The sequence below is a fragment of the Mercenaria mercenaria genome, chromosome 2 (genome assembly GCF_021730395.1).
Source record: "Mercenaria mercenaria strain notata chromosome 2, MADL_Memer_1, whole genome shotgun sequence".
NCBI lineage: Eukaryota > Metazoa > Mollusca > Bivalvia > Venerida > Veneridae > Mercenaria > Mercenaria mercenaria.
This window is the reverse complement of record NC_069362.1, coordinates 44,284,964-44,301,989: the sequence shown is the minus strand read 5'-3', so window position 1 is coordinate 44,301,989 and position 17,026 is coordinate 44,284,964. Positions and strand designations below refer to the sequence as shown.

At 38.1% G+C, this 17,026-nt stretch overlaps 1 protein-coding gene across 5 annotated transcripts in view; it reads left to right on the top strand.

Moving 5' to 3' along the window:
• Positions 1–403: 403 nt before the first annotated feature.
• The window catches only part of LOC123563839 (ADP-ribosylation factor-binding protein GGA1-like), a 34,706-nt gene continuing 18,083 nt past the window's right edge, over positions 404–17,026 (top strand). For 4 of the 5 annotated variants that reach the window (XM_053536467.1, XM_053536466.1, XM_053536465.1 and 1 more), the window contains exons 1-6: positions 405–551; positions 13,365–13,525; positions 14,825–14,923; positions 15,484–15,642; positions 16,048–16,122; positions 16,866–16,946. In XM_053536467.1, the coding sequence (XP_053392442.1) occupies positions 509–551; positions 13,365–13,525; positions 14,825–14,923; positions 15,484–15,642; positions 16,048–16,122; positions 16,866–16,946 (618 nt within the window). In that variant the 5' untranslated portion in view covers positions 405–508. Of the gene's footprint in view, positions 552–13,364; positions 13,526–14,824; positions 14,924–15,483; positions 15,643–16,047; positions 16,123–16,865; positions 16,947–17,026 lie in introns of all 5 variants that reach the window. The other variant, XM_053536468.1, reaches the window with a different exon arrangement.

The window sequence follows — 17,026 nt, the reverse complement described above, 5'->3', positions numbered from 1 at the left end:
TGAAGTCCTACACTTAAACATTTAGCATTGTTTGTACTTTTTAATTCACGGTTAGGCCAAAGAGCTATAAAAATAATGTATTTTATAGTTCTTTGGTTAGGCCTATAATTCGTTGCATTAATTCCTCCATTTTTGGTAAAACTGAGATGTTTGTGTCATTAGTTATACGTCTTAATGACCTCGGTATGATGGTAAATTTGTGGCCTTGTAGAACTAACATAAACAGGCTAAATTTTGGTTCAAGTAGTGTAAAGTTATTGACACTCAAATCTTTAAACGTCATTTCCCAGAACTATCAAAAAGCTAGTTACAGTATTTTAGAAATAACGCAACAAATTGTAGCTAGCTTTGAAAAACGTTCATAAATGGATCTTTTTCACTGAAAACATTTTAGGTGAATATTTCAAGCCGAAACTCCACAAAGTAAGCCTATACTTATGTTTTGTTCGAACACCCAACAAGTGCAGACGACGACGATATTTCTCGATAGTCTCGTGATTTTTACAAAATGGCGACCAAGGAAGAGGATTTGACGTTGGAATCTTGTTTAAGTATGATTTGTAGTTCAGTAACAGTTTATCAGCACCGTAATTTATTGTCAAATATTCAATAAAGGTTTATGTTTTGTTATTTTTGCCTTCAGGTATACTGATTTTAAATTGGCTCTGAGTTATTTGTAAAAATTCAATTTATTTGCGATACCCCACCCACCAGCCAGCAAGACAACTTTATTTCATAAAATTTTTATGACATAGCTGCATCGACTTACCGATTGCACCAAAAGACAGTCGTTGATTAAGGGACGATGGGGTGGTAGATGTAGATGTAGATGATAAAGGCACTGACTAGTGCAGTAGGGGTCCATTTAGCCTTATAGCTGGCCTGTTGGCTTGTTGGGATGACCAAAGAAGTATGAAATACACAGAATGGCAACTGTCTGTAATCTCATGTGATCTCGTGTTAGAGTGTGAATCGGCGTTATCTTAGTAAAAACAAACATTGGCGAGAATGGAGTTACAATTTGTACCTTTAAAACTACATTTAAAATACATGTTAGCTTCTAAAACAACATTAGTTTAATGTGAAATAGTCTTAAGACACAGAGTACACGTTTCTTACCATCAGAAGAAGCGTGGTCATATGGTGATAATTAATTTACTGATAAATAATTGCTTTCGCATACAAAATGGCGCGTGGAGAACGCGTCACTTCCAGTAAACAAGATCTCATTCAGTTGTCACGTGATGTTGGCAAGATTTGCTCTATATGCTTTTAAAGTTGCCGATCTCTTTATTTTTATAGCTCTTTGGGACGACTTATTTTATGATTTGATATTTTATAGTTGTCATCCCTCTAAGCCTATCTGCATTTACAAAATCCAAAAAAGTCATAATATGCTGGTCAGACTACCTGTAGGATGATTTTGGGCTCGATCTGTTGTAAAGACTAGGTCCTTTAAAGTTTTTAAGCCCCTCTTCTTGCAGACTTTATTTATGACCTTATTACTGCAAGTTCTCAAGATGCAGACGAGGACGAACTTCTTGATAGTCTCGTGATTTTTACAAAATGGCGACCAGGGAAGAGGATTTGACGTTGGAATCTTGTTTAACTAGTATGATTTGTAGTTCAGTATCAGTTTATCAGCACCGTAATTTATTGTCAGCAAAGTTGTAACGTGGAGGTGGGGTAGGGGTGAGCAGAGGGGGTATACTGGTTTCAGGTTGTCTGTCTCTATAATCTTAAGACTTAAAGAAAAGAGAGGGCCATCTAACTGTAAAGAGAACAAAAGAAAGGAGAATCCGTTAACAATAGATTATATTATATTATATTGCTTAAAGATAATATTTTAGATAAGATCATAAACACTGCCGTACTGTACCTACAACAATATGTTTCTGTAGGAGAAGACCTCTATAAGCTGTTGCTTTCGGCTCTGATCCTTTTTCAGGCATTATCTTATGTACCATGTATCATGAATTGTAAATATTGCAATTTTGTTTGAAATAAACTATGTTTAAACTAAACTAACAATAGACCCCCTATACAACAAAAGAAATGGCCCCCTCCTTCATTTTGGTGGCACGTCTGACACAGTCTTGTGCGCACCAACTCTCCTCATCCCCTTGACACAGTTTAATGAAACTTCACAAAAGTGATCACTACAGTAACAACAGTAGTTGTGCATGATGCATGTTCAGTTCTTTTAGAATTTTTTTTGCAGAGTTATGGGACTTTGTTTTTTGTTACTATACTATATACATAGACACAGTCTTGTGCGCACCAACTCTCCTCATCTCCTTGACACAATTTAATGAAACTTCACACAAGTTATCAGTGACAACAGAAGTTGTGCATGGTGCATGCTAGGTTCTTTCAGAAAAAAAATTGCAGAGCTACGGGACTTTGATTTTTTTACGATACTACATGTTTATACACATACAGTCTGCATATGCAATCTTGTGTCCGACTAATCTACTGAACCCTTGCACACAATTTAATGAAACTTCACATAAGATAACTGATCAGTACCAATCCTTCTTGTGCATGGTGCATGTTACGTTTTTTTAGATAAATATTCTGCAGAGTTATGGGACTTTGTTTTTTGTTAATATACTATATACATAGAGTCTTTATACATACAGTCAACATAATTATGCAATCTTGTTTGCGTCAGATTGCAATGTACTGTGTGGGGGTACATTCATCACCTTCAGTGATAGCTCTAGTTTGTAGAGTCAATGTACCCGTTTTTGCACTGTACGTGGTTTCGCACACCCAGCAAATTCATGTACTTTGTGAGAATAAAGCAGAAAATTTTATATGTTATTATTTCACGAAACTTGAGTTATTCCCTACATAATTTGACACAAGGGGTCGATCCCCACTGGAGCCTCATTCTGGTAAGTCCAGACGAAAACAATAACAATACCAATGGAGGCCAGTAGGTCAGCTGAAAAATATTAAATTTCATCCAGGCAGTACGGATCTGTACCTCTAGAATCTGATTCTAGAGGTATGGATCCGTACATCTAGACAAGCCTCATAGGGATTTTCTAGGGGTATGAAGCTCCATTTTTCCTGCGATTAAATTAAGGGTTATTTACATTTCAAATGATGTTGAAAAAAACCAAAACAAATAAGACTTAATCAGTATTCACCTTAAACTTGGATCTAAATGAAAAGCTACTAGCATTCACCCGATTGGTTACATTTTCTTTTGAAACATAAATAACCAAGGAACATCAAATAAATCAGGAGGATTAAAACTGGCAGAAAAATGATAAAAGATTAAAAAATAATGTTAAATTATCTTGTGAAAATAAACCCTCTTTTTTAGTAATAAGTTTTTAATAATAATTAGGGTATTTATGTTTTCCACACATATGGTAACCAATGCGAGATACAAGGGACGATTTCACAAACAATTTCCTTTACTAATGATGGTTAATTGATTATCAAACAATCAGTTCCGTGCCGATTATCCTTATATCTTGTTAAACAATAAAATAAATAGTGCATATTATTATGACTACCGGTAATTCTTTTTAGCTCATCTGATTTTTTGAAAAAAAATGATGAGTTATTGTCATCACTTGGTCGGCGTCGGCGTTGCCTGGTTAAGTTTTATGTTTAGGTCAGCTTTTCTCCTAAGCTATCAAAGGTATTGCTTTGAAACTTGTAACACTTGTTCACCATCATAAGCTGACCCTGTACACCAAGAAACATAACTCCATCCTGCTTTTTGCAAGAATTATGGCCCCTTTTGGACTTAGAAAATATCAGATTTCTTGGTTAAGTTTTATGTTTAGGTCAGGGTTTTTCCTAAACTATCAAAGATATTGCTTTGAAACTTGAAAACTTGAAACTTGTTGTTCACCATCATAAGCTGACCCAGTGCAGCAAGGAACATAACTCCATTCTGCTTTTTGCAAGAATTATGGCCCCTTTTGGACTTAGAAAATCTGATTTCTTGGTTAAGTTTTATGTTTAAGTCAGCTTTTCTCCTAAACTATCCAACATATTGTTTTGAAACTTGCAACACTTGTTCACCATCATTAGCTGACCCTGTACAGCAAGAAATATAACTCCATCATGCTTTTTGCAAGATTTATGGCCCCTTTTGGACTTAGAAAATATCAGATTTCTTGGTTAAGTTTTATGTTTAGGTCAACTTTTCCTCTTGAACTATCAAAGCTATTGCTTTGAAACTTGCAACACTTGTTCACCATCATAAGCTGACCCTGTACAGCAAGAAACATAACTCCATCCTGCTTTTTTGCAATAATTATTGCCCCTTTTGGACTTAAAAATCAGTTTACTTGGTTGAGTATTATGTTTAAGTCAGCTTTTCTCATAAACTATCAAAGCTATTGCTTTAAAACTTACAACAGTTTTTCACCATCATAAGCGGACGCTGTACATCAAGAAACATAACTCTATCCTGCTTTTTGCAAGAATGATGGCCCTTTTTAGACTCAGTCATGGGTAGGACAATATTTCTATTATACAAAAAAATCAGATGAGCGTCAGCAACTGCAAGGCGGTGCTCTTGTTTATTATGCCCCGAAGGTGGGCATAATATTAAAATCGCACTGTCCGTGAGTCTGTGCGTACGGTAAATTCTTGTCCGGGCTGTAACTCTTCCATTCATAAAGGGATTTTGAAATAACTTGGCATAAATGTTCACCATAATGAGACGATGTGTCATGCGCAAGACCCAGACCACTAGCTCCAAGGCCAAGGTTGCACTTAGAGGTCAAAGGCTAACATAGTCTGTTTCCTGTCCGGTCCATAACTCTGCCATCCATGAAGGGATTTTGAAACAACTTGGCATAAATGTTTAACATAATGAGATGATGTGTATTGCGCAAGACCCACACCCCTTGCTCCAAGGTCAAGGTCACACTTCGAAGTCAAAGGTTAACAGGGTATGTTTTGTGTCCGGTCCATAACTCTGACATTCATTAAGGGATTTTGAAATTACTTGGCATAAATTTCCTCATAATGAGACGACGTGTCATGAGCAAGACCCAGACCCCTAGCTCTTAGGTCAAGGTCACACTTAGAGGTCAAAGGTTAACATGGTCTGTTTCTTGTCCGGTCCATAGCTCTGCCATTGATGAAGGGATTTTGAAATTACTTGGCATAAATGTTCCCTATAATGAGATAAGGTGTCATTCACAAGACCCAGACCCCTAGCTCCAAGGTCAAGGTCATACTTAGAAGTCAAATGTGTTTCTTGTCTGGTCCATAACTCTGCCATTTATCAAGGGATTTGAAAATGATTTGACACAAATGTTAACCATATTGAGAAGATGTGTCATGCTTTTGACCAAGGCCTCTTAGGCCAAGGTCACAGCATGACATGTGATTTTTTTGCACATACAACTGTGGCATTCTTGGGCCTACTTCGGGTGGCATTTGTCACCAGTAGTGACAGCTCTTGTTTTTCTGCTGAATTTAGAATATAATTCATTCAAGGGTTCGATACACTCATTAATCTGTTATCAGCAGTTTATTTTACAATAAATCAATCAGCACGGAACAGTGTATTCATTTGGAGTTTCTCAGGTTTAGGTTTTGAAAGAAAGGTTCACCTAACATGACTCAAACTGTAACATTCACATGGAATTTTGACTGAAATGATCATGTGATGCTAAGTCTATAAATAAGTCTGGAAGAACATGGTTAACCTTTACCCTGATAAATTTCCAAATTTGACTGGTCCATCATTCAGTTCGGGCAGAACCATTGATAATATGAAGGGGTGTTCACTGAAAATTTACTGACTAAATAGCGTTCAGCCTGCACATCCGTGCAGACAGACCATGGTCTGCACTGGTGGCAAAGGCAGAATCATTTGCCGTGAGCAGACTAAAGGTTACATATTTGAGTGTCAATAACAACATTTTTACAAAGAAGAGAAAATTGGTTGTAATATCTGCCATGCTTGCCTCTCAGCATTAATGGTTAAAAGAGAATCTGGTTTCCTGTCTCTCAGTTACCCTACTTGTGATTGTTACAATCAGGAATGCGCACAGTCAGCCTGAAATAAACTAGTTAATTATGCCCCCCTTCGAAGAAGGAGGGGTATATTGTTAGCTCACATGTCACAAAGTGACAAGGTGAGCTTTTGTGATCGCGCAGCATCCATCGTCCGTTCGTCCGTAAACTTTTGCTTGTGACCACTCTAGAGGTCACATTTTTCATGGGATCTTTATGAAAGTTGGTCTGAATGTTCATCTTGATGATATCTAGGTCAAGTTCGAAACCGGGTCATGTGCGGTCCAAAACTAGGTCAGTAGGTCTAAAAATAGAAAAACTTTGTGACCTCTCTAGAGGCCAGACTTTTCAATGGATCTTCATGAAAGTTAGTGAGAATGTTCAGCTTGATGATATCTAGGTCAAGTTTGAAAGTGGGTCACGTGCCTTCAAAAAGTAGGTCAGTAGGTCAAATAATTAAAAAAACCTTGTGACCTCTCTAGAGGCCATATTTTTCATGGGATCTGTATGAAAGTTGGTGTGAATGTTCATCTTGATGATATCTAGGTCAGGTTCGAAACTGGGTCAACTGCGGTCAAAAACTAGGTCAGTAGGTCTAAAAATAGAAAAACCTTGTGACCTCTCTAGAGGCCATACTTTTGAATGGATCTTCATGAAAATTGGTCAGGATGTTCAGCTTGGTGATATCTAGGTCAAGTTCGAAACTGGGTAACGTGCCATCAAAAACTAAGTCAGTAGGTCAAATAATAAGAAAACATTGTGACCTCTCTAGAGGCCATATTTTTCATGGGATCTGTATGAAAGTTGGTCTGAATGTTCATCTTGATGATATCTAGTTCAAGTTCGAAACTGGCTCAACAGCGATCAAAAACTAGGTCAGTAGGTCTAAAAATAGAAAAACCTTTTGACCTCTCTAGAGGCCATATTTTTCAATGGATCTTCATGAAAATTGGTCTGAATGTTCACCTTGATGATATCAAGGTAAAGTTCGAAACTGGGTCACATGCGGTCAAAAACTAGGTCAGTAGATATAAAAATAGAAAAACCTTGTGACCTCTCTAGAGGCCATATTTTTCATGAGATCTTCATGAAAATTGGTAAGAATGTTCATCTTGATGATATCTAGGTCAAGTTATAAACTGGGCCACGTGCCTTCAAAATCTAGGTCATTAGGTCAAATAATATAAAAAACCTTGTGACCTCTCTAGAGGCCATATTTATGTCTCCCCCAGAAGACATACTGTTTTTGCCCTGTCTGTCCGTCCTTCCGTCCGTACGTCACACTTTATTTCTGAGCAATAACTGGAGAACCATTTGACCTAGAACCTTCAAACTTCATAGGATTGTAGGGCTGCTGGAGTAGACGACCCATATTGTTTTTTGGGTCACTCCGTCAAAGGTCAAGGTCACAGGGGCCTGAACATTGAAAACCATTTCCGATCAATAACTAGAGAACCACTTGACCCAGAATGTTGGAACTTCATAGGATGATTGGTCATGAAGAGTAGATGACCCCTACTGATTTTGGGGTCACTCCGTCAAAGGTCAAGGTCACAGGGGCCTGAACATTGAAAACCATTTCCGATCAATAACTAGAGAACCACTTGACCCAGAATGTTGAAATTCATAGGATGATTGGTCATGAAGAGTAGATGACCCCTATTGATTTTGGGGTCACTGCATCAAAGGTCAAGGTCACAGGGGCCTGAACATTGAAAACCATTTCCGATCAATAACTAGAGAACCACTTGACCCAGAATGTTGAAACTTCATAGGATGATTGTACATGCAAAGTAGATGACCCCTATCGATTTTGGGGTCACTCCATTAAAGGTCAAGGTCACAGGGGCCTGAACATTGAAAACCATTTCCGGTCAGTAACTTGATAACCACTTGACCCAGAATGTTGAAACTTAATAGGATGATTGGTAATGCAGAGTAGATGACCCCTAACGATTTTGGGGTCACTCTGTGAAAGGTCAAGGTCACAGGGGCCTGAACATTGAAAACCATTTCCGGTCAGTAACTTGAGAACCACTTGACTCAGAATGATAAAACTTCATAGGATGATTGGTCATGCAGGGTAGATGACCCCTAACGATTTTAGGGTCACTCTGTTAAAGGTCAAGGCCACAGGGGCCTGAACATGGAAAACCATTTCCAATCAATTACTTGAGAACCTCTCGACCCAGAATGTTGAAACTTTATAGGATGATTGTTCATGCAGAGTAAATGACCCCTATAGTTTTTTGGGTCACTCTGTTAAAAGTCAAGGTCACAGGGGCCTGAACATTGATAACCAGTTCCGATCAATAACTTGAGAACCACTTGACCCAGAATGTTGAAACTTCATAGGATGATTGAACATGCAGAGTAGATGACCCCTATTGATTTTGGGGTCAGTCTATTAAAAGTCAAGGTCACAGTGGCCTGTTCATGTAAAATCATTTTTTGGAAATAACTTGAGAACCACTTGACCTACAATGTTGGAACTTAATAGGATATTGGACATGCAGAGTAGATGACCCCTATTTATTTTGAGGTCACTTGATCAAAGGTCAAGGTCCAAGGAGCCTGAACAGTGACTTGAGAACCACTAGGCCAAGAGTGTCGAAATTTAGCGGGATGACTGGACATGCCAAGTAGATGATCCATATTGCAGCCAACCATCAGTGTCTCTTTGACTTTCGCTCCTGACCCCTATTGACTTCTTGCCTATAGGACTTTGCATTAGGGGAGACATGCGCTTTTTTACAAAAGCATTTTCTAGTTTTCAATGGATCTTCATGAAAATTGGTCAGAATTTTTATCTTGGTGATATCTAGGTCAAGTTCAAAACTGGGTCACATGAGCTCAAAAACTAGGTCACTGTGTCAGATAATAGAAAAAACGACGTCATACTCAGTTCAAAACTGGGTCATGTGGGGACAGGTGAGCGATTCAGGACCATCATGGTCCTCTTTGTTTTTGCAGATGTTGTCGGTCAGTCGGTATGTAGACCAATCCGTTTCCAGATGCTAACTCGAGAACGCTTTGGCCTAGGATCATGAAAGTTTATAGGGAGATTGGTCATAACCAGCAGATGACACCTATTGATTTTGAGATCAGTAGGTCAAAGGTCATTGTCACAGTGACCCGGAACAGTTTAACGGTTTCCGAATGATAACTCAAGACCACTTGGGCCTAGGATCATGAAAGTTGATAGGGAGGTTGGTCATGACCAGCAGATGACCTCTATTGATTTTAAGACCAGTAGGTCAAAGGTCACAGTAACACGGAACAGTTAAATGGTTTTTGGATGATAACTAAAGAATGCTTGGGCCTAGGATCATGAAAGTTGATAGGGAGGTTGTTCATGACCAGCAGATGACCCCTATTGATTTTGAGGTCAGTAAGTCAAAGGTCAAGGTCACAGTGACCCAGAACAGTTCAACAGTTTCTGGATGATAACTCAAGAAGGCTTGGGCCTAGGATCATGAAAGTTGACAAGGAGGTTGATCATGACCAGCAGATGACCCCTATTGATTTTGATATCAGTAGGTCAAAGGTCAATGTCACAGTGACCCGGAACAGTTAAATGGTTTCCAGATGATAACTCAAGAACGCTTAGGCCTAGGATCATGAAAGTTGATAGGGAGGATGGTCATGACCAGCAGATGACTCCTACTGATTTTGAGATCAGTAGGATAAAGGCCAATGTCACATTGACCTGGTACAGTTAAACCATTTCCGGACGATAACTTGAGAACACTTTGGCCTAGGATCACGAAACTTAGTAGGGAGGTTGATCATGACCAGCATATGACTCCTATTGATTTTGAGGTCAATAGGTCAAAGGTTAAGGTCACATTGACCCAGAGCAGTAGAACATTTATGTGCAGTGACCAAATAATTTCTGTTCCTTGTGCAATTACTGGATACATCAAGGTGGGCATTTTATGTTCTACGAGCTCTTGTTTAACTCTTACCCTGCTGAATTTCTATATTAAATGAACTTGTCCATCTTTCAATTTGGACAGTACCATTAACTGTTAAAAGGGGTGCTTACCAAAAAGAAAATGACTGAATAGCTAAAGTTCAGACCTGATCATGGTCTGCACAGGTCGCAAAGGCAGAATCACTTGCCACCAGCAGGCTAAGGGTTAAATTAAATTAATCAAACCAGGTAAAAATACATCTTTTTTAGCTCATCTGATTTTTTGAAAAAAAATGATGAGTTATTGTCATCACTTGAGCGGTTGTCGGCGTCGGCGTCGGCGTCGGCGTCGGCGTCTGCGTCGGCGTTGCCTGGTTAAGTTTTATGTTTAGGTCAGCTTTTCTCCTAAACTATCAAAGCTATTGCTTTGAAACTTGGAATACTTGTTTACCATCATAAGCTGACCCTGTATAGCAAGAAACATAACTCCATCTTGCTTTTTGCAAGATTTATGGCCCCTTTTGTACTTAGAAAATATCAGATTTCTTGGTTAAGTTTTATTGTTTAGGTCAACTTTTCTCCTAAACTATCAAGCTTTTGCTTTGAAAACTTGGAATACTTGTTCACATCATAAGCAGACCTGTACATCAGAAACATAACTCCATCCTGCTTTTTGCAAGAATTATGCCCCTTTTGGACTTAGAAAATCAGTTTTCTTGGTTAAAATTTATGTTAGGTCAGCTTTTATCCTAAACTATCAAAGCTATTTCTTTAAAACTTGCAACACTTGTTCACCTCATAGCTGACCCTGTACAGCAAGAAACATAACTCCATCCTGCTTTTTGCAAGATTTATGGCCCCTTTTGGACTTAGAAAATATCAGATTTCTTGGTTAAGGTTTATGTTTAGGTCAACTTTTTCTCTTAAACTATCAAAGCTATTGCTTTGAAACTTGCAACACTTGTTCACCATCATAAGCTGACCCTGTACAGCAAGCAACATAATTCCATCCTGCTTTTTGCAATAATTATTGCCCCTTTTGGACTTAGAAAAATCATTTTCTTGGTTGAATATTATGTTTAAGTCAACTTTTCTCATAAACTATCAAAGCTATTGCTTTAAAACTTGCAACAGTTTTTCACCATCATAAGTGGACACTGTACATCAAGAAACATAACTCTATCCTGCTTTTTGCAAGAGTGATGGCCCTTTTTAGACTTAGAAAATCATGGGTAGGACAATATTTCTATTATACAAAAAAAATCAGATGAGCGTCAGCACCCGCAAGGCGGTGCTCTTGTTTAAAATAGTATTTGCTAGTGTACAGTACGGACCTGTTTTCAGTCAAAACTTACTACCGTTTGAATTAAGTGTGTAACTTCCTGTTTAACTGTACATGTATTATGTGATGTCCTGCTCTATTTTTAGAATTTCTAAATACAGATTATAATTTTTCCTTTGTTTTATTTGATTAATAAACAAGTCTTTTTTTGTTCATAAAAGTTTCTTTCCTATTTCTTTACAAGTCAGCTTGAGAAAGGAATTAAGTACTTAAAGCTTTTGTTTAACAACTTTTGAATTCTAGATTGATATAATATGCCATCAGTTGTTTCAAATATCACAAATATGAATAATGGGGCTCTCTGTGGCTAAGTGGTTAATGTCACTGTCATCAAATGAGCCGTGCCATGAGAAAACCAACATAGTGGGTTTGCGACCAGCATGGATCCAGACCAGCCTGCGCATCCGCGCAGTCTGGTCAGGCTCCATGCTGTTCGCTTTTAAAGCCTATTGGAATTGAAGAAACTGTTAGCGAACAGCATGGATCCTGACCAGACTGCGCGGATGCGCAGGCTGGTCTGGATCCATGCTGGTCGCACACCCACTATGTTGGTTTTCTCATGGCACGGCTCAAATCACTTGACCCTCACACATATTGGTTCAAAACCTCCCTTCTGAAACTGGAAAGTTACTGTGTGACATTCAAAACAATTGTATTATAACTTTTTTTTCCTCTTATTTTCATTATGCCTAGAGCTCTGGCTGTTGAAATAATGTTAATAGGCTATCACTTAGTAATACTTGTCTTGACAACATGGTGACATTTTATTTACATGGTGAAGAAACAGAGCATATTGAAAGTAATCTTGATAGAGATGTTTGGATTCCAGTAACTCAGATGTTTAGATTTTTGCAATCTTAACATTAAATTTGAATTCCAGTAATCTTGACGCAGATATTCGAATTCCTGTAATTTTGCTCAGAGAATTGGATTCCAGTAATCGTGACTTAAGTATTTAGACTTGTGTAATCTTGACTAAGATATTTCTGAGATTTGGGTTGCAATTTGGGTTCCAATAATTTGACTCAAAGATATAGATTCCAGTTCTTAATCAGTCAAAGTAGAGTTTGCCTTTTAAAGGCTCGATAAAATGATCAGAAGTCCAGAAATCTGTCATCATGACTCTTGTTGCTATTATAATTACTTATCTTAATAAATCCTATGAAACCTCTGGAACTAGTCTGTGACATAAGTTGAGATATTATGTCATCAAGCTTAGTATACAGTCATGCCACATGACACAAACTGTGGACACCTCTGATTTATGTGGGGAAGTTGGCAGTTACTTGCGGAGAACAGGTTTGTACTGGTACAGGATCCAGGAACTCTGGTTAGGTTAACTGCCAGTCGTTACATGACTGAAATACTGTTGAAAAACGGCGTTAAACCCAAAACAAAGAAACAAACTGTAGAGGTCAACGTACGCCTGTGTTTCTGACAATAACAAACATTTTGCATTCTTGCATACCAGAAGTCTACCATGGTTCTCTAGTTAATCCTCTGCACATTTCCCCGATATTTGTGGTTTGGTTGCATTACAGGTGAAAAGGTTTCAGCCAGTCATCAACGTTTTGTGACAAATCGTAGCAAACCAATCAAAATCGTCCGTGAAAAGTGTGACTGCATCCTTTCCAATATTTGTACCAACTTACGAGGAAAAATTAGTTCTTGAGGTTAATTTCTCAACATTTAATTAGAAGAATTAATTGCAATCATGGAATATCACCTTTATCCATTGTTAGCAAGTACAATGTACCTTGCTTATATGTTTGAAGTTTCAATTTGGCATGCCAAATAATGGCGAACATTGATTGGCTGAAACCACTCCCAGTAGTAATTACGAGTGTGCATTCTCACCAAATAAATGAAAGAAATAAATCAGAGGTTTGTCTTGGGAATTTTGACAACCCTTTGATGGATGAAAATGGCTTTTTGAGGCAGGGCTATGTTGAACCTGTCTTCATAATCTTCTTTCAAACCTCGGCTAATGGCCAGATGTCCAGAAATCAGGCATGGTTTAAGCATTTTCATCTAAAGTGGCAAGAAATTTATCTTCAGTCGATATTTGTAATGTTAAAACTAAACTAAAACAATATTTTTCAGATGCAGCTACAAATCCTGCTATACGTGAAGAGGACTGGGAGGCCATCTCCAAGTTTGTTGATCAAGTGAACAAAGAACTAGAGGGTCCTCAGTATGCTGTCCGACTTCTAGCTCATAAAATCCAGTCCCCTATCGAGAGAGAGTCCTTATATGCTCTAACGGTAAGTTGTACATGATGTTTTCATGAGTATTTATGCCAAAATGTGATTCAAGTGTTACATCATATACAAAATTTATGTAGTCCTGCCATGTGCCTGGAACTATGGGGCATCCAATATACAGTCAAACTTTGTTTGTTGGAACTCAGATAAATCGAACACCACATTTCCCTTGAACATCTTGTTAGGTCTCAGCAATATCCCTATTTAATGTATTTTATTCAGTGGCTTGAATTGTCAATAATTTGAACAAATTTTGCTGGTCCCATCAAGTTTGAGTGAACAGAGTTTGACTGTAGGTTTCAAGTATGTAAGTGTGTAAGTGATCGTAGCAATTGTCTGAAACAGTACTAGTACAAATGTGAGCCGTGCCATGGGAAAACCAACATAGTGGGTTTGCGACCAGCATGGATCCAGACCAGCCTGTGCATCCGCGCAGTCTGGTCAGGATCCATGCTGTTCGCTAACAGTTTCTCTAATTCCAATAGGCTTTGAAAACGAACAGCATGGATCCTGACCAGACTGCGCGGATGCGCAGGCTGGTCTGGATCCATGCTGGTCGCAAACCCACTATGTTGGTTTTCTCATGGCACGGCTCAATGTAACGCATGCTGTATAATGTTTATCACATACAGGACTCTGTTAAACTAGTTTATTCTGGCCTGTCTTGACAGGTTGTATTAGAAAAGGATTTTTGTTCGAAAAGAATGAAAAAGACATGAGCATTCAAGTGCCATGGAGAGAACCAGCTAACCTATCACAATTAAACCAAAGAGACTATCTAAATGAAAGTTTTTGCAATGGTACCGTTACAAGTCATTAAAGTTCATTTTAAATCTAAATCAGGATAGGGGGCCTCCGTGGCCGAGTGGTTAAGGTCGCTGACTTCAAATCACTTGCCCCTCATCAGTGTGGGTTCAAGCCTCACTCGGGGCATTGAATTCTTCATGTGAGGAAGCCATACAGCTGGCTTACGGAAGGTCGGTGGTTCTACCCAGGTGCCCGCTCGTAATGAAATAATGCCAGGAGGGACCTGGGTCTTCCTCACATTAAAACGGAAAGTGGCCATATACTATCATGGTTTTCGGTGCAGTACGTTAAATCACAATTCAAAATAAAATCAGGTAGATCTGCAAAAAAGTAGGTATTTCCAATACTGTTCAGATATAGGTTATAAACACAGATCTTTCAGTCTTGGTTATGCTGAACAGTAGTTTAATACATGCCGCTGACTAGTTTTTACAAAAATGTAATCTTGTTTATATAACAATTTCAGTTTATTTATAATTTGGACATTTTTAGACTCTTGAGTCATGTGTGAAGAATTGTGGGAAACGTTTTCATCAAGAAGTTGGGAAGTTTAGATTCCTCAATGAAATTATAAAAGTTATATCTCCAAAGGTAGGTACAGAAACATATTTTGTTTTATATACTGTAATTTCATTTCAAGCAGTTCTTATATGTAGTTCATGAAATGTTAAATGTAGGGGCCTCAGGCTGAGTGATAAAGGGTCAGTTGACATATATACACCCTCTCACTGCTGTGGGTTCAAACATGGACAGGGGTGGCATTTTCATATGAGGGAACCATCCAGCTGGCATGTGCATGATTGATGGTTCTACACTGGTGCCTGTACATGCCAGAGATGACAGAGGGGCACTAGTGGTCTTCCTGCATCAAAAAAAGCCTGAAAGTCATCATACGAATATGAACTGAATGTGGCCAGTACATGTATGTTTTAATGCTAAAATCAAACAAGCTATATTGAAATCTATGTTTATAGTTACAGTAAAACACGGTGAAGAAAGATAAAGCAATCTGTGAAGATTATGTCATTTGAAGCTGCTTAGATTAGCCAAAAGAACTGCATAATGAGATGAAAGGATGTGATATACTGGCATAATTCACCATCTAAGCTATTCTATTAAGCTTAATATTTCTACTTATCATCCATTTGCAGTATTTGGGATCCAAAACTACAGAGAAAGTGAAAAAGAAATGTATAGAATTAATGTATTGTTGGCATAAAGGTTTACCCCATGAACCAAAGGTGGCTGAAGCCTACCAGATGTTAAAACAGCAGGGTATTGTGAAGGAAGATCCAGTCTATATGGATAAGGTATGCAGTATATTAACCCTTAGCTTGCTGAATTTCAAAGATGGACTGGTCCATCATTCAATTTGGGCAATACCATTTATTATTTGAAGGGGTTTTCACTGAAAATTTACTGAATGAATAGCGAACAGTGCAGATCATGCTGCCTTCTACTTAAATTTAATTGTTCAAAGTCAAGATTAATTGTAAGATAAATACATGTAGGTACTTCAGTTCAAAGAAACTCTCATAAGAACATAGAATGAAAAATGAAAAACTCGCTAAATCTCATTGTAACCAATGGAGATCTCATTTGTGGATGTAGTCCAAAATTGATAAGCTTATAGTAGGCTTTGATAATGTGATCAGGGTAATGATATATGATTTCATTAGAAAATAAAAATAGAGATAAATTTAAATTACTTTCAGGAATCACTTGATTTACCAAAACCCGTTCCTGAGGAGGACAGAAGAGCTACCTTTGAAGATGAAGAAAAGGCAAAGGTATTCACTATAGTCTGTTGTCTTAAAGCTAGATACTGTCAGTGTATATGACCTGTAGAAGTACATTGAACATGCATAGTTGTATATGGTTGTAGCAGTGCCAGTTTGGATACTTACAAAGTGTGGTTCAGTCTTATGGCTGAAAACAATTGAGCCGCCCCATAAGAAAACCAACATAGTGCGTTTGCGACCAGCATGGATCCAGACCAGCCTGGGCATCCGTGCAGTCTGGTCAGGATCCATGCTGTTCACTCTCAAAGCCTATTGCAATTAGAGACACCGTTAGTGAACAGCATGGATCCTGACCAGACTGCGCGGATGCATCCATGCTGGTTGCAAACACACTATGTTGGTTTTCTCATGGCGTGGCTCACTTGGATATGTTAGATCTTTAACAGAAGTCAAGGGAAGCTTCTAGAACTGGAGCATCGTCTGTCTGAAATGGCTAGCTACCTTTTTTTGGAGGAGTTGATTATAAAGGGAACTTATGGCAGATTTCAATAATATTAAATGCTTTATAAATTGTCTATGAAAGTCTGTTACAATTTTACTGTGTTCGCTAGTTTTAGTAGTGTATTAGCTCTGTCTTGTGATTGACTTAGGGGTAGCCAAAAAAATTAGAACAGTGATACTTGAGATAGATATAATGCTTTTTGAAATAATTGAGACATAGATGATGATATTAGTACTAAAACTTAATTATTATGTTTGTTACTTATAACTGTGACATATCGTTATTTCAGACCTTAGCAAAATTATTGAAGAGTAAGAACCCAGAAGATCTGCAGGCAGCAAACAGGCTTATCAAGAACATGGTCAAACAGGTATATATTTTAGATAATGGAAGCCAGGGTACAAGGTTATAAAGCTCGAGTTATGTGACCAGTCTCAATTCATCCTTCTT